The sequence below is a fragment of the Protopterus annectens genome, chromosome 16.part0 (genome assembly GCF_019279795.1).
Source record: "Protopterus annectens isolate FY-2018-M chromosome 16.part0, PAN1.0, whole genome shotgun sequence".
Classification (NCBI taxonomy): Eukaryota; Metazoa; Chordata; order Ceratodontiformes; family Protopteridae; genus Protopterus; species Protopterus annectens.
The window spans coordinates 436,558,697-436,584,161 of NC_056750.1; the positions used below are offsets into that span (position 1 = coordinate 436,558,697).

Genomic DNA, 25,465 nt, shown 5'->3' on the forward strand with positions numbered 1-25,465 from the left:
ATTTTAGCATAAATAAGAGTTTGGCACCCTTGAGTAATACATCAGTGCAACTTTGAGACATTATTTTTTTAACTGAATGTAACTACGTAAAAAGTAAACTTGGATATTTATTAAAAAGGTCATATTCACATTTCAGTATGGTGTTTTACTCCATATTTGTGAGAGTACTTGCCACTTTAGTTTGATTAGTTTTTGTGGCAAAGAGTAAACCGTAGTTGAATTGTGTTGACCAGAGTTTCATTCCACCTAAGGCCTTTTGGTGCATTAGTTTTGAAAATGGTGTTATGACTTTTTGCATTCACTTTTCATGTTTACCAGAATTTAAGAAAAAACAAGTTTCCTTTACGTAACACGTCTAGTAACAGAGCTGTTTACTTTATTTCACCTTAAATTACTAATGTGTATTCTTTTTCTCAATCCATACATTTTCATGAGAATTTGTACAGCATATTTGTATGTTTTGCTGACAAGGTCGGCCATACTGGACATCCTGTATTTTCAGAGGACACATGGGGGTGGGGAAGGAAGAATCCAACAAGTAAATATTGGTTGACAGGTACAATTTGAATACATACATGAAAAATTGTGAGTTTTGCTAGCATTCACTGTTCCATTACAATTCAGTGCAAACAATAAAAAGTTGTTTGATATTTACAGAGATATATTTTCAGTGCAATTCAGTTCAGGAGTGAGCAACTGACTAAGCAGTAGCTATTAGGATTATAGATGATATTTCATGACACATGGCCTGTCTTTGTAGCATAGTTGCATAAGAATCTAGCAAAAATAAATCTGGATGGTGAGAATAATGTAGGTGTGACACATTCATATCTCTCAACTGTCAAGATTTTTGCCTCATATTTTGATCTGCTCCTCATAATTTTTTTCTGGCAAATCATTGAGGACTGAAGTCAGAAAATTCCAGTTTCAGACTTCATACCCTTCAGAAAATGCATGGTAATGCAAAACCTGTTCTATTTACTTTCTAAGTTTGCACGAGTAATATTTAAAAAAAAAGTCCTTATTTTGGGGGGCTTTGTCCTCCCCATTATTTATGGATTAGTCCAGGTTTCTTGCTGTAAGAGGTTGAGAGGTATGGGCTCATTTTAACCTTGGCGGCTTGAAGTATAATACTGCTGCACAGTGAGTTGTTTGTGATGCATTACAGAGAAAGGCGGGTATGTATAAGCTGTAATAGTAATTATAACTTATAGCATAGCCTCTTAACTGAAGTCCGATAAATACTTTGACCATCCTTAATAAAGCCTAAATCACTGTTACAAAGTCTGCATTCTGTCAAAATGAGTTTCATAAGAGAAATTGTTTTGGATGGCTAACTAGCAGCATATAAAAAACCTTGCTGCAGATATTTTTCAAAATTAGTTGCTGTTTATTTTCCCCAAAGATTTGTGTATTTTAGTGATATTGCACACCCCTGTCACTACAGTAAATGTTGATGTAAAAATGACGGTGCTATTTCTATAAACTGAGTTGTTGCATTATTAATACTTTATCTGGAAAACTGTACTTGCATAAGTGGAGTCAAACAAGCCCCTAAATTAACATGTGGTGATGAAAACATATTCCCACTGCTCTATCCAAGTGCTACAAATCTAAATCAAAATGGGAGTTATAAGAGCAAAATAAAATCTATTTCAGCGAGGCATACAAATTTCATCTAATTTTGTAGGATGGTTTGATTGCTCGAGTCACTTGTTCGAGAGCCTATTGGAGTTTTTCCTTATATAAAATTGAGGGTAATGCATAACTTTAGTTCTGTTGAAGTTCTTGGATACAGGATGAAAACACTTAACTAAAGTGAATAAAAAGGTTTATTGCTATCTTGGGTGACTATATTTGTCCACGCAACTGGTTTTCTATGCATGTTTTGCTGTTTTGAGTTATCAGTTTTTAGCTTTTACCCTTTTTTGAATGTTATCAGTTTGTTGCACATAAAATACTTAAGCTGGAGGTTTCCATGTAGCTGTTTTATATTGATCATTAACCGGAAATGTCTCTTCATATCAAATTTTATTTATTTACTTTAAGATACTGCCTGTTCATTTGTTATGACCTCCTCTGGTGTGCCATCTCAAATTAAGTAACTGATTGTGCTGTTAGGGCTCATCCAAGATAGTAACAGTGGTTGTCTAGAGCAACCTGGAACTGAATTTGACTCATTTCTTCATTATCTTTAAGCACCAGGGAAGTGGGTGCTAAACTGTTTTACACACGAGTCCACCTTTACCAGTTTCAGTGTATTGTTAATTGGCTGCAACTTAGGTTGGCAGTATTTGTGGGCAATCTTAGTTTCATAGGTTAGTAATAGGGCAACTGACCTTGTAGACCATTTTAACCCAAGCCAATTACCTCATTTGGTGCTTAGCATTTGTCTTTTGTCACTGGAGTTTAGATTCATCTAACCCTTTCCAAGTTCTATGTTTATATATTACTCTAGTGATAATTGATAGATATTTGGAGGTGACCAATGCACTGGGATACAATATTTAGTAGTACAGGGATGAGTCTTGAGATGCATTTCCTATTTTTCATCCAATGAGCCAAGCTGCACTTGAATGTGGTCAGGGCGCTCCTTTCTTTTACTTGGATGTGAAGTCTGTTGCAGAGCAGTAGTATCTACTCTGATACACCTGTCCCTCTAAACTCTTTTGTTAACATTGAAGAAAAGGTTTAGGTCCCTGGATCAAGTGTCTCTGATACCATTTGAATTGGGGATGTGAAGTATGTCTATCAGTAATGGGTCAGGGGATACCTTGTATGCTAGGCACAGGTCACTTAATAGTCTAGAAGAGACTGAATATAGCAATAGTGCTTTGAGGCAGTCCATGTAGGACATATGGTTTAAGCCTTGTATCCTTTTTGCAAGACATCTCTGCAGGTACTCCACTTGCATGTGCTTGGACAGATACATGCGAAAAGAGGCATTATACTTAATGATTGTCCTAATGAGGGCTGAATAAAGGGGAACATCATCCCTGGATCTAGAAACAATCCTCTTGGTTTTGAGCTGTGCAAATTAGAAGGACTCTCTTACCACAGTGGATACATGCTGGTCAAAACTTAGGCTACTATCCACGTAGGTTCACAAATCCAAGACTACTTGGCCAATGTTTAGGGGGTGTCGTCAATGAGGTAGTTCCCCTGGGGTACCAAATTTTCAAATACAACAAAGTTGGATTTTTTCGCATTTAGCTTTAGTCCATGAGTCTGGCAGCAGTTATTTGTTTGGGACAAGCCTTCCTATAAGATGCCAGTCACTGCTCTTAGTTTGCAGTCATCTGCTAACTTGGTTAGCAAATAACCATTTGGTATTTGCTTTTACTTCTGAGGTCTAGATGCTGAACAGAAGATGTCCTGGTGTCAATCACTGGGGGACTCAACTAGTGACTAGTATTACCCTTTTTGTGGAAAAGGGTTTCCCTGTTTTGATCTCCCATGTCCTTTATCTGAGCCAGTTGGCAATCCAGTGGGTGGTGAAAGGGTTTATTCCTAGTTTATTAAGCTTTTCTATTGTGTCTGAGTGGGGAGTTATGACAAAAGCCTTGGCCAGGTTGAAGTAGGTGCTGTGTTCTGTTTTATCTCCATTCAGTGCTTTCATGACCTTTTCAAAAAAAAGTCCACCAGGCTGAGTAAGCATGACTTGCCTTTGATAAATCTAAACTGAGACAATTCAGTGTTGGGAGGTTCCCTATATCTTTGTTGATTAATGCCATGATTTTTTCCATGGCTTTGCATATGAGGGTGGTCCGATTTATGGGTCTGTGGAAAATTCTTCCTGATGCAGGGTAATAACCCTTCACTTTGTACAAAACCCATATGAAGGCTAAGGTTGAGCAGTGTTGATAGGGGTGTGGCTAAATTGTGCTTAGTGCTATTTAAAATGCATCATCCTGGGATATTGTAAGGACCCTTCACATAGTAAATTTTGCTAGTGATAGTGGTTTCAGGACTTGGTCTTGTGTGATTGCTGGTGGTGAGATGGTTGCAGATATTTCATGTGGGATAGACTGGGAGTGGCGAGGGGGGGGCTAAAGTTCGAGTTGAGTTTCAGTCAGTAGGTTATCTATATCTTCAGCTTTGGTGCAGGTAATGTTTGCCATCTGTTGCATTGTGCTACTGAGATTACAAACTTAACTAAAACAGGCTTGTGACTGTATTTTGCTTGGATGGATGTTTTCATGTCTACCTTGACTTTGATAGATTTAACTACGTACCTGAATTGTTTAATTTAATGATGAGGTCTCTTATTTTGTGTGTTACTGCATTTATTGTTAGCCAATACTCTATTCCTTTTATTGTAAAGCTTATTAATATTTAAGTTCTGGGGGTGGGGGTGTATTTGAGGTATGCCCTTCACTTGTTTGTTTACCAGGTATAGCTGCATTCTGTGCAGCTGCTTACATGCTGCTATAGTTCAGTGGTATGTTTTTACATATTCATTAGTTAACATTGACTGATTATCATGTGAAAGAGAATAATTTGCTGCTGTTCTTGGAGTTCGGATTATTGCTGGTTTAGTAGCAGGTTGATTTTAGAATGTTTCAATTTTCTGTTTTGTTTATTGGGCTGATTTGCACATTGCAACATGCTGACACTGCCCAGTAGCTGGCTAGTACTTTTCAGTAGTCACCATTACAGTGAGTGGGCAAACTGATTGGATGTTTGGCTGTTAAATAACATGCTGAAGTGTTTCAGTGTAACTGTTACTGAATGCTGGGCAAGATTGCATGAGGCTGCTATCTACTGCTAGTTGAGCATTTCATTGCTACAATATTGTGTGTAGGTTGAGTGCGTTTGTTCTGCGCCACTTAATTGCATACTGTACCTCGTGTTACCATTTGAGCACAAACTCTGTACCAGCTGTATGTTTTCTCAGAAGCTGCATGTGTGACTTCACTAAACTGCTCTTAGCTGTTTAGAACCACTTACTGCTTAGTTGTCCTCCTACCTCTTGCATCTAGCCAGCTATAAGCAGTACATCTTGAGCACCTAAATACAATACCAACCAAGACAAAGTGGAAACCAGCTCTGCCTTTATCCTTTGTGTGCCAGCGTTATAACACTTGGTGTACTCCACCAGTGTCAAAAACTCCCACAGGCTTAAAGGCAACGAGCTGCTTCTAGACGTGAATAATTCAGTTTGGGAGAAGTGCACATATTTATGCAGTCATGAGGCATCCTTCTCACTCAGTAAGATGGCCTGTGAGCATTGCATATTGTCTGCTGCATCTTATCACAGCCATGGTAAATGTGGCTTATGGTGAGGCTATTAAAGTCACTATTGAATCCTTAATTAAGAAGACTAGATCTTGTAATTTATCCACCAGATCAACAATGTTCACACATGGTAAAAGGTCATCAGGAGGTAGACTGCAAATTCTTCTTCTTCTTTCAGCTTTTCCGAGGTAGACTGCAAATTAATACCTCAAATTTCATGAACGAAAACAGCAAGCTTAGTAATTGGCGACTTTCTGACCCACTGACTCTGAACTTATAAGCCTGGACAGACAGTGTTATAGTTTTCATTCTGGAGCCGTTATGCATTACATCAGAGTGGACAAATATAATTATGATCTAGTGATGGTTACGTGGGGGTGACAGCCATGAGACACAATACAGCAAGACTTATTGGATACCACCATGCATATGTCAAATGGTGTCAAGACACTAATTCTGAGTGGAAGCCTTCATTCACCTATAATTAATCCTTTATACTAAAATGATCAGCTTTCTCTTAGTGGTTAAAGTCCTCGCTGCCCCATTAGTGCTTTTTTTGTCAGTGTCTGGATAATGGGCATCCTAATGTGGCAGATATCAATTTGGCTATGTCCAACCCTAAATACAGCTGTTTTGAATACCAGAAGATTTGTCAATAAATTATTTATCTTCAGGCAGTCGTGCAATTTTATATATATGTGTGTGTGTGTGTATATATATATATATATATATATATATATATATATATATATATATATATTAGTCTATGTAGTTGGAGACATTTTATTTTAATGTAAAAAAAAATAGCACTCCCTCCATACCTGGGTTTTGTACCTACTATGCTTTCGGGCCAGATGGAAACTGTGGTAGTGGTACTGTATTAACAACCACATTTCCACTAGATAGATTCTCAGAAACCCACAAACTAAACTCATTTAACTCAAACTTGCCCTGAGCAAGCAAATCATCATCTTATACCATATAAGATTCCTAAATGTACTTAAAGAATCTGTTACCAAAAATGCCTTCATAATGGAAGATATTGACAACCTTTCAATAAAATGGAGTACCTATATCTCCAAATTTGGGTATGCCCAGAGATTCTTAGACTTTAATTTCCGAAGAACAGATAATTAACTAGCCAACTAGAGGACATAATATTCTTGACCCAGTCACTGCCCCTCTAGTTTTTTCATCCATGGTTAAGGCTGGCTATGAAGTTGTAATTTTCTCTCTTAAATGTCAAAAACCCTGTATTCAAACATTTATGAATTTAAGGACTTTAGACAACCTCAATTTGTGATGAGCTAGCATATAGTTCTGTTCCCATGCAGTTAAGTAACTAGATCTGTTCATCTCTTCTAGAGGCAAATTAATGGAAAGCTTAAGAACAGGCCACTGTCGTTGTCCACCAGCTTAAACTCCATAACAGGAGAAAACAATGTCTTAATTTATACAACAGAAGTCAAATTACTTATATTAAATACTGTGTTAGCAGCTTTTAATTTCTTACAGATATTATCAGGGTGAGTAAGGCAAATCATGTACATGTATTTGGCTGTGAAGCCATTTTGGTTTGTAAACATGCCACACATACCACAATCTCAAATTTTGTTCAATCCATTTAAACCTTTTTTCAGGCAATACACAGTTAAACATTTTAAGTTCCTGTTTTTGTGCGTGTGAGTCATGCAGCTTCAGTATTTGATTATATAGTTTTGCAGGTTTAATTTAATACTTTGAGCATTAGTCATTGTGCACATGGAAGTTAATACCAAAGTAAGATATGTCTTGAGTAATGAAAGTAGTTGCTGTACTCTTTCCAGCCATCCCATCAGAATGATATCATAGTAACTGTGAAGCAGCGCCTAAGGCAGTGAATGGGAATCTGGAAATTCACCATTGGCCTTACACCTATTCCGATGGACAGCGGCAGCCATTAAATCATGCCTGAAGTATTCTACACACCTTAAATAACCTCTAAGACACAATAACTTGTGGGATAGATTTGAATTGCATGAGTACACTTGTAAAGGTCCCAGTGGTTGCTAACCTAGTAAACATATATGAACTTGTTGAAGTTTTAAGTTCTATTGTAGTAGCTTTTAACTCTTGTAACGTCTAAGTGTTCAGTACCAATTTTAAAACCATATGATAAATGTAGGTCATTGTCTAGCAGCTCATCTTTACATTTGTTAGTATGTCCTGTTGACAGTGTGCTGAAGCTTTCCTGGCTTGTATTGTACATGTAGGTCATACTTTAGCACTAATAGTAGTCTCTGTAATGTTACAGATGCCTTTTGTAAACACTTCATTTGAAGTGGTTTGTGATCAGGGTCTACTATAATATTTTTCCAATATATGTAGCCATGGAACTTTTGGCATCCAAAGGTTATCACTACCCTTGCTGTTTTTGTGCATAACATGCCTGTCCATCAGTCAGTGCCCTTAACACAAGTGATAGGTTAGCCTTCTTGCAATAAAACTTAACCCTCACTGAATTGCATCACCTTTGTATGCTTATGGATGTTATTGTGTTATATTACTATAAAGTTAATACATTGGTTACAAGATACTAACGAATGTTGAATAAACTTTTGACACTGTACCATTCCCAGCAGCAAATTATTTCATGTCGACAATTGTATGAATGACTCCTGATTATAGATCATTTGCAGACTTAGCTCAATTTACTTTATGTATAATTAAAGGCAAAACTAAATTGTGAAGTGACACAACATAGAAGTAATATATATATATATATATATATATATATATATATATATATATATATATATATATATATATATACAATTTATAAAAAAAAATTATTGCAAGTATGCAATGCATAAATCATGTATTATAGGTGAGGTAAATGTGGTACACTGGAAAAAAAGGACATTATATACAAGCCTGAAGGGGAATTTTAATGCAGAGAGTTGAAACTCTAGAATACTAAAAACCAAAACAGAAGAACTAATAAAAGTGGGTATTAGCTAATATAGTCAGGAATGGATATTGCAGATGGAGTAGTAGTGAGTATGAGTTTTATACGTTGGAGATTACGCAGCCAATGTTTTCTGAGATTAATGTAATAATGAAATCATGAGAGTTAGGTAACATAGCCCATGTCAGATGTGCTGTTACATTGTTGAGTTATGTATTATCTGAATTGTTTGTAGGCTCTGATTAAGTAAGGTCGTGTAGCATAGATTCTCATTTAAAGTAAGGCTTTGTTCAGTTTCAGACCTTGTAATTTTAAATTAAGGCTTTGTTCAGTTTCAGACCTTGTAATTTCAATCTGTCCAGCAGCTTGATTGATATGTCATGTTCCTGCTTTGTAGCAACCCTAGGAAGAAATCCATCTACAATTCCTTTTCCCCATTTTTACACATGGGGGTTAGGGTGTCACATCAGTGAAAATATAGAGCCAGTGTTCACACTGCTGGGTGCCTAACCCTGGAATGGCACCCCTGGCAGAAATGTCATTGATATTAATTAGTCCCTCTATCTCCTTGATCATGCTTGCTACAGCTCTATGGAACACTTCATATGCTGATGTGATCCCAAAAAGTAACGTTAAGAATCTTTATCTACCTGTGGGTGTATTAAATATACAACTCTGGAACTGGCTTCACTCAGCTGGTTGCACCAAAAGCCTAGTTCGTATCAAGCACTGCAAAGACACTGATATGTATAATTGTGAGTAACAGTTTAAAACTGATGATTCTCCCTTTTTGAACTGTTAAGAATTTATAGAGTCCATGTCACTGCACATTTACCCATTCTGTTGGTACTGTTGGTCCTAATGATATTAAGTATAATTCTTACTCTGTTTTAACCTTAAGTGCAGCAACTACATTATATGCAACCCGAGATTCTTCGAACAAGGTGATGATTTGGGGACATTTAAAGCATATTTATTACAGAAGCAGAAAGCAGTTGGTATGCATATATCTAGTTTAAATACCCTGACGTGAACTGATGCAAACAAGAATCTCCTGTGTTGAGGTTTGACTGAAACTATATTTATATGCCTTAATGTCTTAACCATTGAGGCTTTCCAATGGTTGAATGTAGTTGAGGGGGGGTGGGTATCTTCCACATTTGAGAGATGAACTTTGTAATCTGACTGTCTGTTAGTGGTTGTATTAGGGTATAGGTTGCCAAGCGGTATTTGATTTTTTTTCTATTGGAAAGAAAAATGATTTGTTCACTGAACTATACGCGTTTGTTTTCACACTATACTGGACCTTAAAAGTTTTCAAAAAGTACTCAAGACTAGCCAACAGGCAGTGTAATCATTGGCTGTAGGTGATTTGGTCATTGACTAATGTTGATGTGACACCCACAACCCCATATAAGCATAGGGAAAAGGGGGGTTATGACAATGTGAGACAAATATGAAGGCGGTAACAAAGGAATTGTTAATGTGACCTGAAAGGAGTCTGAGTCTGTGTTCATAGCTATCAAACTTTAGATGTGTACGAGTAGCTGTAAGCCAAAAATAGTCTAGTATTGGGTGGAGTTAAAATCTCCTTTTGCTATAGTTTTTTTTGAAGAAGTTCATGGCTGAGGTTGTGTAATGTCCTTGTTTTATGTATAAACAAATAAGGTTATTTGGGCTGAGCAAAATATTCTGAAGGTAATTTTTCAAACTGTAGTAAAAGGAGTGTATACAAAATTTTGTGCAATGGGTTATAATTATCTTTGTTTAAATGTTGTATACCAAACATTGCAGTGGAGTAGTGAGACACAATGCTGAATAGATGGGATGAGTTTAATATTGAATGTGAATGGTTTATCTAGTACAGTTGAGGGTAGAGTAGTATCTTGTTAAAATTTAAACACTGGATAGTCGTACTGTAAGAAAGTTTCATCGGGAACATCTTTTTTAGAGGATATTGATGTTGGGGTGGTTCCACATTTTTAGGGGCAAGTAGCAATAGAGTGGTGGTGGTTTCTAAGAGGTCTTCTTAACACAAACGTCAACTTTTGCAAATGGTCAAGTGAGGGTAAAGGCTATTCAGGACTTTTGCTGACTATATTTACTGCATATCTTCCTCCATAAACGTCACAAGCTGACAAATTATGAAAGGGACTGTTTTGCATTTCAGGCAGGACTTGCAGTATATATTAGACTGAAATGTTGACTAATCTGATGTAATTGAGAGGAGTGCCATGAATGACCTTTGTGTTATAAATGGATAGGTATATAATCGCAGGGAGTAAATTAATGGGTCTTACCCAAGTTGCTGCTATATGTGTGATCGATACCTATGATGATTATATGTAGATTATTTGCATGTGACAGAGCATGTTTAGTTAAGGAAGTTAAAATGCAGCCAATACATCATTTCAAATTATGCTTTAATTGAATGGTCTGCAATATTCCCTGATCTCATCCTGAATTCAGGGATTTCAAATGGACAGACCCCCCCCCCAACTCTATGAAGAGCTATCTAAATTCACTTCTAACATGACCAGACCCAATACCGAAACCAGCAGCTGTTTTATGCAAAAGAGGTTCTAGTTTCACATAATTGCCTAGACCTGGCCTTCCCTATAAAATTCGAATATAATGGAAAATTTAAGAACAATCTACCCTGGTTGTCCACCAGCATAAAAATATATTTTACAAAAAGAGAAAAAATTTTAATTATACAACAGATCTAAAAGTGTTCAATTTAAAGATGTTGTGATGAAATCAGTAAGAAACTGCTAAACTACTTGGGAAGCTTTAACAACCACTGAAACATAGCTTTATAACTCACAACTCGTGGTCAGCGCTATAAAAAAAAAAAAAAATTCCCAAATGTCTATCTCGTGGGGGGGTTAAAGTCCTCTCTCTTGATAATACAACCATCGAAGTTGCTTCTTATAGCAAATTATTACGAATAATAGTTGACTATCTTAAATTCAACCTCCATGTGCAAAATTGCACAAGAAAATCTCATAAAAATAGGGTTGCATTACACAGCCAAAAACGTTATCAACGCAGCTAAAACTCCACTTGCCACTACTTATCTCTTTCCAGCACTTTATGGCACTGCCATCCTTGCTGACCTCCATGCATCACAAAAATCAAAACTTTACAGCAAATACCCCTTCATAGCCCACCACTGTAAGCACTAAAAAGCCAAAATTAAACTATCCCATTAACTAACACATACACAGCTTCTTACCACCTATAAAATTATCCAACATCCATCTGCTTGTCCAGCACTAAACCTTCTACACAACTATGTTTCCAGTCTGTCATCCAGTAACCAAAACCTCCTGTCTGTCCACAAATCTATCAAATCTGCTGGGCATGGTCTATAGTAGTACCATATTGCTCAGGCCTGGAAGTCCCTGCCTGTGTCTATCAGGTCAATTCCTTCCCTCCCATCCTTCCAAACCAATTCTGAAAGACTTCCTAACTAAAAGCTGGCTGTTCTTACTCAACATCAAGATAGAAAGTATATCCCCAAATATAATTGAGTTACCTATCCATACCTTACACGTCCTTACTCTCCCTTCTTCACTCACTTCCTTACTTTTAGCAATTTCTTGCCCCTTGCTTTTTCTCTAAATACACCATAAGTCTGCTTTTCTCTCATTTTACTTTGCAATTTCTTTTTGTATTGTACTAACCTTAAATTTCTCTCTAAACTGGTTAATGTTTAAATATTAAATCATGTAACTTGTATCTATTCCTAACTAATCTTTTCATATGTCTAATTTAGTATAATTTAAATTATATACATTTTGTGTATTTTTAAGATTCTAAAATTGTTCTTAATGTTTCTGTAATACTTTGGAGCTTTTCTTCCTGGACCACCACTGAAAATGGGCCCCTACCCAATTGAACATTTTTGGTAATCAAATATTAATAAGTAAATAGTTTTTAGGTAGGTTTACCTTCAAGAAAATTAAGAATGTTAAGACCATTTTGGAACATCCAATAGATAATAAAAATCCATTAATTAATGACAATAGTGTTAAAGGTACATTCTCTTGTATGAAGTGTAAACAATGTAGGTACATCTGTAACTCTTCTTGCACATATTTCAGACATTTGCATAAAACCATTTGGGTGAGAAATCATTTTAATTGTGAGAGTTCTAATATAGTGTATGTGGCTATATGCAATTCCTGTTTTTGTTATTATATTGGGAAATGTATTAGGTGATTAAAACGTAGGATTTACGGACACACATTAGCTATTAGGAAGAGAGATTTCACCAATGCTCTAGCCAAACATGCTAGTCAATGTACAAATTAAGAAGTTCACTTTTTCAGTGATAGATTTTGCTCCCCAGATGGAGTTTATAGGGAACTCTAAGTTGATATTAGAATGTAAGGATTCTGTGTAGCAAATTAGTTTGGCAGCTGACAGAGATCATGGTTTGAACAAGAGTATTAATCTTAAGTGCTTTTTAGCACTTAAATAATTTCATTTTGAATATTTAGTCAAGACATGTATTTGTGTGTACACATTGGTGTAAAATACATATGTATTGTTTTACAAGTATGTTTTATATGTATATTTATTTATACAATGAAATGTCTTATGGTATGCTTTTATGCCTTTAACAAAGATGTAAAATATTGTCATGTGATGACTTAAGTGTATTTAAGGGATGTGTTTTTGGGAGGTTAACATTTTCTGAAGAAGTTCATGAAGAATAAATTTGGATGGAAGCACTAAGGATTTGTGTTTGCTCCTTCATTTTCCAGACTGCCTTTGGTTTGTTTGTTCACTTTTTGGGTTTGTTGTGTTTTTTACATAAATAAAATACTATAATGGCTGGTAAGGCAAATTAATCCATCCACAACCCCTTTTTCCCATTTTTTGCACATCTGGAGCCAAAGTTTGCACTGCCTGGTGGCTAGCCATACCGCAGTAGTAAGGCAGATCATGCCCTTAAATAATTATCTGAAGCCAAGAAATAACACCCAACAGTTTACTGAACTTCTCCAATATGATACCATCTCCTCAGACCCAGTAGATTTAGCAGATGTACAGAAAATTTTACTTTAAACCTTATCTGTGAAACAACCATCTTATTTTCTTAAGTTCCTAAATCACTTACAACTTCTAATATTGCAAAGAAACGCAAATTGAAGTTTTTCTCTAATAACCCAAAACACTACTACTACTATGGAGCCTGATAATGTAACTAGATAAATGTCACCAACCATGCCCCTGGGGAGCCCCTATTGAAACTGTTTAACTATAGATAAAGGATTTGTCCCTGAAGTATGTTGAACAGCAGTGGTAATGAATCCTGCAAAACAGTGGCCCTGTTACTCTCCGGGGAAAATATAGATAAATTAGTTTGATTTGTAATGCTATGCAGTACATAATATCAAACCTCACAAACACTGATATCAAAAACTTAGGCTAGGCCTACATCAGTTTGGCTGTGTCAAATGGAGATCCTGCCTATTCATTTAACTACTGTCAGTCTGTGTGATGATCTTGAAGGTATTCTTTTTACACAGCTTATTTAGATCTGTAGATCTGGCCTAAGCATTTGGCACTATTTTTCATGCTGGCATAAACAAGCTAAGCACCTTAAAAGTCAATCATGCATAAGATGGTTAGGCAAATGGCTAAAAGATAGTCACATAATTAAGGTGACTGGCACCTCCTCAAAGTGTGAAGGTAACTAGTGGTGTGCCCTATGGCTCAGTACTGGCACTTCTCCTTTTTGGCATCTACTGCTATGATCTCCATACTTGGAATCGGGACTTTGGTTAAGTCTGCAGATGACTGGAAACTTGGCATTATTGTGGTAGCTCCTCCTTATACCAATTTCTTTGTCTGGAGCAAATCAACATAAACAAGTGTTGTACAGAAAAATGCTAAAATTAAATGTGAAAAAGTGCAGTATTGTAACATTGGGTACCTCTGTCTTCCTCAATATGTATTGGTCATTATCTCACTTTAAAATGACAATGTAGGAAAGGCTATTGGAACCTAAGTTGAGAATTCCCTCACCTTCAACCATCCTGTAGCAGCAGTACTCAGGAAATGCTGTTAAACGCAACAAATATCTGAAGGCGTGTTATCAAGGTCAAAAGTTTGGTGTCTTTTTAAGTTGCCCTAATTAGACCAGTTACTGAGTAACAACAACCTCTCCAGTATGTACCTTTCTAGACACATATTAAGCAGCTAGAAAAACCCTGTGGGTTCTTAATCCAAGACTATTAATCTAAAGTCCCTCTGGTAGCAGAAAAGACTTTGAATGCTATCTTACCACTCTTCTTTTAGGCTGTCTTGTGGTGATCTATGTCTTGTGTTCTTCATTATAGGACTCTGTCCTCCTTGATCTGCTGTATCTTCACAAGTTAAATAACTCCACTTATACTAGAACCTAGGATTTAAATCTCCACAATAAGCTGAAGAGATGGATTCATTATCCTTGCAACTTAGTGACACTTTATCATTCAGATTAAACCTTGATGTTTTGGTGAGTACCCCCAAGTTTACTCGTGGACTAACCTGCTTTGTCCTGTGAGAGGGAGGGGTACAGCTAGGGGTGGGTATTGGCAAGGTTTAAATGGTCATGTGAGTTCTATTTCTTTTATTGTCTGTGATCATATGGGTAGGTATCATCATGGAAGTTTGATTTATTTTTAAACTGAGGTCATTGGTGCCTCTTGCAAAAACTTTAAGGATAAACTGGAGCAGGTTGGAGGGGACCAAACCTTGGTATGAGACTGGGATCAGTTTAAGGTGTTTAATCTAGAAATGCTGAATCACACACTGCAAATAACACAATACTCTGGGAATAAAATGAGCTTGATGGATAGAAAATGTCACCGAGGGAATAAATTGTTATAACTCTGCCAACCATCAAAAAATGCTGGATGTTAAATCGAGACACAGAAGATTATAGCAAGTATTGAGAGCAAAACAGGTTTGTATTTCAGTAGGGATCCAGTGATGGTAGCTGTTCATTTCAGACAATATGCACAGCTATATCGGGTACAGATGAAATGAGGAGACATGCATTTTTTTCACAGAACTTAGGACTACATGAATGTATACAGGGATTGTACCCATTTCTTTGTGAGAGTAAATGGTGGTATTTAAGAGTAATGTATGAGGGAGAACTCTGGATAGTGATGGTTTCCCTAAATGAGTTTGAGTACAGATTTAACAGATGCTCTACCTACATTATTGCACTAATTTAATACAGCATTAAAACAGACTCTTGTCAGGTAAGGAGAACATAGTATCTGAAAGTTCAAGTGCTTATACTTGAACAATATTCTAAAGCAAATGTGAAAAATTAACACAAACCATTAGTGTAAGGAAATGTAATGGAAAAAGTGCAGTGCTGTTGCATTTGGTAAACAAAATTCTCCCTCAAAGGAGTATAGCCAAAACCCCACTACAAACTGACAATATAGTGTAGGATCTTGGTACCTGGGTTGTTAATGTCCTCCTCTTTGACCACCATGTAACATTATTGGCCAAAAATCCTTCTGTCACAACTAATATCTAAAGGCATGTCATACAGATCAAAATACATTAGCATCTTTGTGTACACAGTGCTTATTAGTTGAATCGGAGTACAGTGCTCCCTTAGGTGTGTATCTGTCCAGGCACATCAGACAACTAAAAGGGTCCTAAAGATTACTAATTATCATTGGCCTACAGACCCTGTACTACTAGAAGTCTTGTATTTATGCTTACCATCTTAAAGGATTCTTACATGAAGATCCATGACTGGCATTCTGTGCCATTAGGGACCCATCCCTCCTTTGTGTATGTCTTTGCTACATCAACAGCTCCACAAAGTCTAGCAATAAGGACTCTTAACCTCCATTAACATATAACTCATTGGAAGGACATATCTATCATCCAACATTTACCACTTCTCTGGAATAAAGTACTGGTGTGCAGGTGCGTTGAGCATTTGCGGTGTTGAGATGGAACTTTAAACAATCTGTTAGTAAATGAACACAAGGTACATGCCTGTCAGAAGCCAACTTGGATGCACCTAAAGTTAAGGAAGATACAATATGTGGAGGACTAACTAGATAAGGATGAGTGTTTTATGCGTAATACAAGACTGAAAGGCAACCAGTGCAGTTTCAGCAACACTTGTGTAATATAATGGTTTCAAAGCACCCCCAGTAAGTAGTCCGGCATCAGTCCTTCACAAGCTGTGGTCAATCAATATCAGCATCTGTTAGCCATAGGTAAAGGGCATTGTTATAGTCCAAGGATAAGAGAACTGGGCATGTACAGCTGTTGGCAAATCAGCAAGTGGAAGAAGATTAATCAATGACATGCTTTTCAGGTGAAGAAAAATGTTGTGATGACAAAATCCCAGTTCTTTAAGCTTATTTATCATATATCTTTCTCTAAATCTGCACTTTAGACATGATCTCCAGCTTATTGCTACTATAGATAATATACAGTAACAACATTGGGGGCTTAATTATGCATAGTGGCATGAATGGTCATAGTCAATTTTTTGGTACTGAGCTTTAAGCGGATTAAAAATTTACAGTTATGGACACATTCCTGATCTGAGACGAGCTTATTCAGAGCCTCCATGGAGTCTTGAGAGAGTACTTTGTTTAGCAACTTTCAAGTGTAATTTGAACTGGAGTTGTGTGGGGTCTTAAGATATCTACACCCATACTTTCCTCATTGAGATTGTATGGGCAGACATTATTGCATTACCAAGGATCACAAAGCTGCATGTTTAATGGTAGATCCTGAATTATGTTGGTCACAAAATAATCTTTCTCTTATAAAAGTGGTAGTCTTCTATGCCTTTTCCCTGCTTTTTCGTTCCAATGGTTCTTGTAGGATCATAGCATGTTACTAGGCTTTCGACCCAGAGGTCATTTCGAGCCTAGCGATTTCATCCCAATGTAATGCCATAGATACTATAGTCAATACCCAAGAAATATTTAATGACTGGCCATGTCCAGGCGGGTTGTGGGCACTATCCACGCTAAGAATTTATGGTATCCCATCCACTCATCCAGGTTCCTTTTGAACAGTGTCATTGACATGGTCTGCTTCACATGAATTGGCAGCCTATTCTAAAGATGTGTCCGTGACTGCAATAACAGAAGGCTGTCTGACTCTGTCTTGTAACCTGATAGTTTCTTTATGCCACCTACTGAGTCAATTTCCTGAAGCTAGTAGAACACTCTTCTTAGCTGCTTTGTTAGCCAGTCAGTATTCCTTCCTAGCCTAGTTTGTCCTTTCTATGTCCCACTTTGTCCTGCACTCCTCCTTTCTTTTGATGACTTCCTGGACTTACACCATCAGATTTTCTCATGTACCTTAATTCTATAGCTGGCTTGGCCACATATCTGTTTTGTAGTCCTCACACTGTGTCATTCAGTGATTGTCATGGCCTTGTCAGGACTGTTACATTTAGTATTGGTCATGGCCTTGTCAGTACTGTTTAATTCAGTGTTTGTCATGGCCCTGCCACATCTCCTTTCCATGTCTACTGGTGACCTTGGAGTTGTACAAGGACTTCTCAAACTCAACGATGAGTCCATTGATATATCATTGCAGATTCTTGAAGTTCTTACTGTGATCTGAGACTTAACACTTCTGTTAAAGCAGTAAGACTCAAGACACTAATAGTGACTTCTAAACATTTTAAAGGCAAATGAGCTTTTGAATGTGTGTTTCAGAAAGGTTAACAGGGAAAGTAATGTTGAAAAATGATTGTGCTGAAAGCATGAAAGCTAATATTTATTTTAACGAAGTATGATGGTGTTGAATATTACCTGTTTATTAGGCAGCTGAATGGTGCGGAAGGCAGGGCGTGCATCTGCGCTGCTGATGAACTGAGCTCAGGAACAGAGTCAGGCTACAGGTTAGGGTCAGCTGGGGTGGATAGGAAGAGTTGGACTATGACTAGCTTTGGTAGTCATAAAGTGGCAGGGTTGAAGAGATGATTGCCAACTTGATATATATCATGTGATGATTCAAAGGCGACCCATATACACACACACACACACACACAGACACACACACATTATGGTGAGAGTGCTTAAAATGTGCACAACTCCCAAATGTCAATATCTATTTTGTCTGCACATTTTGATTGACCAAACAGATGGTTGACAGCTTTGCAATATTGACAATCCCTGGGATTTGTAAATATACCCCTTCCCATGAGGATTGTGCAATCCAAGTTAGTATATATAATTATCAGGGGGTGTGGGGGGTTGCCCCCTGCAAAAAGTGTTTCTTGAACTTCCATGCTCAGAGGTTGTACTCGGAGCAGGCAGAATGAGGTATTAATGTTACAGGTGTCGATATTTACAAGATTATATTTGGGAGTTTGTATATTTAAGTGGAACCATATATGGTTTTAGGGCAGTGGTTGAGATGACCAGCTACACTGACATGTTTTCTGTTGACTCAAACAGATGGTTGACAGGTGCGCAAGATTTGACAGTTCCTGGGTAGGGAGATATTCCTTTTCCCTGGTGAATATGCTATCTCAGAATTGCTATGTATAGTTATTTGGGTTATGGGGTTGCAGTGGGGGCTGCCACCCCCTGCAAACATTCTCATTTGGTTTACTCTACTCTGGGGGTACGCAGAACATGTTGATGCTTTGTTTTAACATAAATTCAATATATATCCCAGATGTCAATGTAGGTTCATAGGCTGATACTAGGCTAAATTCCCTAGGGCATTTATCAGCCTAGCCAGAGTGTATTTGGCTTATGCCACCCGTTAAAAAAATGGGTTTTACTGTGCCTTTTTTTGGTTACTTTATTGAGCCTCTGTCTAGTAGTGACACAGAAGTGATCCCCGGAGTGAACTTACGATCTCCCATCCACTCGTCAAGATTTCTCTTGAAGAGAGTCAGCGAGAGGCTCTGCCTGATATGGACTGGGATTCTATTCCAGAGTACTGGGAGCCTCTTGGTCAAGAATCTGGCAATCCAGCATGTCCTACTAATTTCTGTGTTAAGATTCAAATCCCTTGAGCACGTTGCTCTAGTGGATTTGGATTTTTTGAGGTGGAGCACGTCCATTAATTCTGGGTTGGACATGGCTTTATAAGTCAGGCACAGATCGCCTCTAAGTACGTGGTATGCAACTGAGTAGAGCTAGAGTTTCTTTAACCTGGCAGCCTAGGTCATCTATTTGAGACCCTTGATCCTCTTGATCCTCTTGGTGAGGTACTTTGTGGTCTCTCCAGTTGCTGCAGGTGTTGGGTAAGGTACATCCCAAACGGGCATTGTATTCAATTATGGGCCTGATGAGGGATGAGTAAAGGGGCACAATGACCTCCTTGGATCTAGATGTGAACCTTTCATGATGAGGTGGGCTATATAGAAGGTTTTTCAAACCACTTTGGCAACGTGGTTGTCAAAGGAGAGATTACTATCAACTTGGGTTCCAAGGTCCCTAATTACTTCCTCCGTACTTAATGGATTACCGCCTATGTGGTAATTTGTGGGCACTTTGTTTTTTCCAAAGGGTATGACTATACACTTTTTGGTGTTTAGCTTGAGGCCATGGCTCTGGCACCAGTTGTCTGTTTCTATGAGGCCCTTTTGGAGGATGCTTGTGTCGGCTGGAGAGTCGATTATGGCACCCAGTTTGCAGTCATCTGCGAACTTGGTCAGCCACAGTCCTACCGTGTTGGCCTGTACCTCTGAAAAATATATACCGAACAAGAGAGGTCCCAGGACTGAGCCTTGTGGGACGCCACTTGTAACAGGTTTAGAGTCTGACATAGCTCCTGCAATTCTGACTATGTGGGTTCTGTCCTTGAGCCAGTTGGCAACCCATCTTATGACATAGGGGTTGATATTTCGGCTGGAGAGCTTATCTATGATGCCAGAGTGGGGTATGGTGTCAAAGGCTTTTGCGAGGTCCAGGTAGGCAGTGTGGACTACCTTCCCTTCATCTATGGCCTTGGTGACCGTTTTGAAGAAGTCTACCAGGTTCAAGAGGCAGGACCTGCTTTTAACAAAGCCAAATTGTGTAGGATCTAGCGTCTGTAGTTCCCCAATGTAGCTGATCATTCAACCAGCTGCCCTACAGCCAGCCACATACAATTATGTATATATATGTATATACATCCATTTATTTATTTTTAAGTTAGATATATTTGACTGATTACTGCTCAGTTTTCATATTACAGTTGTAATTCTGTATCTATAACAGCACTTTCCCGGTTTGCAGCTTCAGATGGGTTATTGGAAATTGTTTAAGCTAGAAGTTTCTGTAATAACCATATATTCTGCAGGATGGGTACATTTTGTGCTTTGAACATCTGGGGTCTTTGACAGCTTCATATCCTAGTTCCTGTAGTTCTAGTTATCGAACGGGGCCTTTGACAGCTTCATATCCTAGTTCCTGTAGTTCTAGTTATCAGACTGTATAGTGCAGCCCTTCTTTTTGTGAAGCTATCCTTTACATCAGGCTTTTGCTTGCCATTAGTAAATTGGCTGTAGCCCAAATTCCTGCTACAAAATATTCTTCTGTAGATTTTTTCACCTCCACCCAATGCATTGTGATCCTTCCATGTAAGGGTTTTTAATTTGTCCTGTAATGTTTTATATTATTTGACGTCCCCCACCCCCAACAGACACACACCCTTGAGTTTTTGTCCTGGAAGCTCTTTCTGGTGTACTTTGAGACATTTAAGTTGGTTTTAGGATGAGATGAGTATTTCAAATTTCACAGACACAAGTTTTGCCTTTGACAGACCCCCCCCCATGGTATGGTTTTGGAATCTGAGTGTGATTCTGCCAGCTTGTTTTTCTGGCTGGTCTAACCACTGGAGAATTTGTACTCCAGTGGACTTGGCTTTCTTGTCCCTGGTTGAGTGTCCACTGAGCAATGCTTCAATTCCTTAAATGCAGTTTGTTGACTTAAAGTTCATTGCTTACTATTCTTAATAACAATGCACTGCCAGCATGGTTTCTCTGAGCATTCTGGCAGTAAGCAATTTTTTTTTCTCTGTGGTTATACACATGTGAAGTAAGTATACATAGGAAAAGAAGGTGAAGGAAGCACTGGGGCTTTTTTTTTTCTAACCTCACCTGGTTAAAGTTTCATCTGGTTTGTTTCATCCAGGTGAAACTTTGATCAGATTAGACTTGATGACATTTAGTGGAACCTTTAAAGTGTGTGTGCTACTTTTTATCAAACTGCTAAATGAGTTTGAGTTCATTTGTTATATGCTAAGAAGGACTTATACATATACAGAACCAACTGATATTTCCAACATATTGGCCGACAGGTTCAGTGTGAACTTTACCCCCCTTTCACCCACTAAAGGGCCTATCATAGTACCTGAGGAATGCCAAGTCCCAATTATCACGGCTACACAGGTAAAAACTGCACTGTGCAAAGCCAAGAATATAGCTTCCATGGGACCCGATAATATCCCTGCCTGTGTTCTACATGAATTACAAAGTGAACTGGCACCACACCAGAGTACCCTGTTCAATCACATCCTCATTTAGGCTTTGTTCCTACCGAATGGCACACTGCTATGGTCATCCCACTCCACAAAGAAGGAGCAACTACAGACCCTGGGAACTACTGCCCCATTAGCCTAATAAGTCTGATATGTAAGGCTATGGAGCACATTATCATGGACCTTATAAATAAGGACATAGGGCATCTCCAAACTCTGGACCCCATGCAGTTTGGGTTTGTGAAAGGTAGATCAAACCTGCTCAACCTGATAGACTTCAAGTCTGTCACCAGAGCTGTTGATGAGGGCAAGATAGTTCACACAGCCTATTTAGATCTTGCCAAGGCCTTCAACACCATCCCTCACTCCGGAAACAGACTCACTAAACTAGGCATAAACCCCTATGTCATAAGATGGGTTGCCAACTGGCTCACTGATAGAACCCACACTGTGAAAGTAGCGGACTCCAAATCTGACTACCGACCAGTTACAAGTGGTGTCCCACAGGAATAGGTCCTAGGTCCTCTCCTGTTTGGCATCTACTTCTCTGAAGTTCAAGCCAGCACAAAGGGACACTGACTGACCATGTTAACAGATGATTGCAAACTGGGAGCCATTACTGATTCTCCAACTGATGTAGACATTCTACAAAAAGGCCTCACTGACACTAATGACTGGTGCCAGAACCATGGCCTTAAGCTCAATGCCAAAAAGTGCATTGTCATTCCCTTTGGGAAAAATTCAGTGCCCATGAACTACCACATAGGCAGTAGTCCACTAAACACCGAAGGTGTGATAAGAGACCTGGGGACACAGGTTGACAGCAACCTCTTCTTTGATAACCCCATTGCCACCATTGCCACTGTAGTCAGAAAGTCCTATGTGGCATATCTAATTACAAAAGGTATCTCATCCAGGAAGAAAGAGGTCATAATCCCTATCTACTCGTCCCTCATTTGACCTGTTCTAGAATACAATGTCTCATTTGGTATGTACCTCACTAGACACCTGCAACAATTGGAAAGGCCAGTAAAATACCTCACTAAGAGGATCTTGGGCCTTAGATACATGCCCTGTACGGAAAGACTAAAAAAAATTCCAGCTATACACGGTCTCTTATCGCCTACTTGGAGGTGATCTCTGCTTGACCTACAAAGCCATGTCTGACCCAGAGCTACTAGATATGCTACAGATAAAGAAAAACCCAATCCCTCTGTGCCACACACTCTAGGGACCTAAACCTCATTACCACAATAAATAGAACATGCTGGAGGGACAGGTTCCTAACCCAGAGACTTCCCATTCACATCAAGCAGAGCACTTCACTGGCCCTCTTTAAAAGAAATCTTGAGTGTATGGGCAATATGAAGTTCACCCCGGGGATCACTTCAGTGGCCTTGCTTGACAGGGGCACTGGGAACTAACTTTGGTCGGCATGATGCCAGGGAATCTTCTTGGGCTAGGCCTATATAGGTTGCAGGGCCATTAGCCTAGTACGCACCTATGACTATTGCCTGGCCTGTCTGTCTTTATTATAATTTGTTACAGCTAACAAATTGTCTTATTCAGGGCATTTGTGAGTCAGTGACCAGAAAATCTGCCCTTATTCTTTCAACCATGTAATGCTTTGACATTGACATTGCCTACAAAGGTCAGTTAGGCTTCATTTAGGACATTCCTTAATTTTTTTTTTATTGGTTTTCGCTGTTTGACACTATCATTCTGTCTGTTCCCTGAAGTGCTGAAGAGCCATTTAATGTATTGATTGATGAAATCTTGGAGCCCTACTTATGAAAATTGTGCATCTTAATTTATATTGTATAAGGCTTTTGCTTATTCTCTGTGTGATTAAACTTTTAATTGAAAAAGGCGCCAAACCATTTTTTGAAGTGTAATACTAGTGTTCTAACCTGCAATTTTTATGTTTCTCAACTTTTGTAGGAGTAGGTATTCCCTGAGCAGACAGAAGTCTGGACAATTTCTGCGAAAAGGTATTGCTTTTTTTGTTGTTTACACATTAGTCTGGATTTAACTAAGCAATGTTTAGATCTTAAAAAATGGAATGTATTTTTCAACTTCCACAGAAAACTTTGAGGCAGAGATAAATGGTGCTCCTAGGTTTTAAAGAAAACGTAGAATAAAAAACACACTGTTTTAGAATATGTGCACATGGTTATCTGTTCATAACCAGTTTTAAGAGAACCTATGCTATTGAACATTATAGAATGCATATGTTATATTATTTGGACACACAATAGCACAACTCAGAGATGCTGCCAGATTGAGAACTGGTTATGTCCATGGGTTAGTTATTTCTCACAGCTTAACCACAAATATTTCAAGATAAGAGAACTCATCTGCCTCCATGCAAAAGTATGTTTCTTATGATAATGTCATCTCAGCTTGAGTAAACAAACTCATAATCCTGCCAGGAATCATGTATTTGATCTGTGAAAGTGTTGTATCTTTGATCGTTTGCTGTTGACTTTTGTTACTGTACAGTATTGCACAATATTACATTCTTTAGCTATCTTACCCACTATTATTGAATTGGCTTAAAAACATCAGTGCATGCGACATTCTTCATTTTGAGGAAGAGTTTTAGGCATGTGATCAGCAGACAGCAATCCTCCCTTGCAGCTCTATTTTACTTTTTGGCAGTCAGCATAATGCTTCTTTAAATGACTGTCTGAATGACTTGCTTTTTATAGGCATTGGAGCATAGTTGCTTCAGCATTGTGTGGTATAACTTTAAGAATTGAAACAGAAGTTAGACAAGACATGCATGTGTGTGTGTTTATATGTATGTATGAGTATATGTGTGTATATGTATGTATATATATATATATATATATATATATATATATATATATATATATATATATATATGTATATATATATATATATATATATATATATATATATATATATATATATATATATATATATATATGCAGGTATACAAATATATATACACAAGTGTGTACGTGTGTGTGTATATAAATATATACACATCTGTGTTTATAAGACTCAAAGATGTCCTATGCAGAAAAAAATCTTAATGGGGGTGTGGAAGTATCAGTAGTTCTCATGTTTTGGATCTTGGTGCCTAATTCTTGTGGGGGTATATAATTAAGCGGCATGGAATTATGGTGGTTGTCTCCAACATGTCACTTATGAAGTTCAAAATGGTAAACCTTTGATTTGTGTGTAGTGTGTGCATATATATATATTTATATCTGTGTATGTGTATATAAACACACGCATGCGCACACACATACACATATATATATATATATATATATCTATATATATATATATATATATATCTATATATACATATATATAAAATCCTCCTAGTGCTCAGGAACCAAACGGCAGTACAAATATTTTTGACAGTCAACAACCAAAAACCTTCAATAGTCAACGACAGGAATGCCAAAACTCGATGTATAAAACCAGATATCTTTTATTCCACACAGAGTAAGCACTTTCACCATCAGGCTTCTTCAGACTGCATAACTAACACTGAAACATTCTTAAATAGTGTTAACAATTAATCTTAATTGCTGACATCACAACCATTTAGCAATTTAAACAGTCTCCTTTTTAACAATGGTTGTAAGTTAATCTTGTCAATAATGTGTATAACATGTAAACATATGCGCTTAGGGTCAGAGAGTTATGCCTTAGCTAAACATCACAAATTGTTTGGGGCTACTCATGTTTTTACTTTTCATGTTATACAAGCTATTAGACCTAATCCAAGAGGTGGTGATATTGATAATTATACAC

The 25,465-nt window shown here is 37.8% G+C and overlaps 1 protein-coding gene across 1 annotated transcript in view; it reads left to right on the plus strand.

Annotated features, from left to right (window-relative positions):
• Positions 1-25,465, plus strand: part of LOC122790606 (kinesin-like protein KIF14) — a 1,004,205-nt gene that overhangs the window by 796,698 nt on the left and 182,042 nt on the right. The window contains exon 22 of the mRNA XM_044058133.1: positions 23,612-23,661. Coding sequence (XP_043914068.1) covers positions 23,612-23,661 — 50 coding nt within the window. The remainder of the gene's footprint in view (positions 1-23,611; positions 23,662-25,465) is intronic.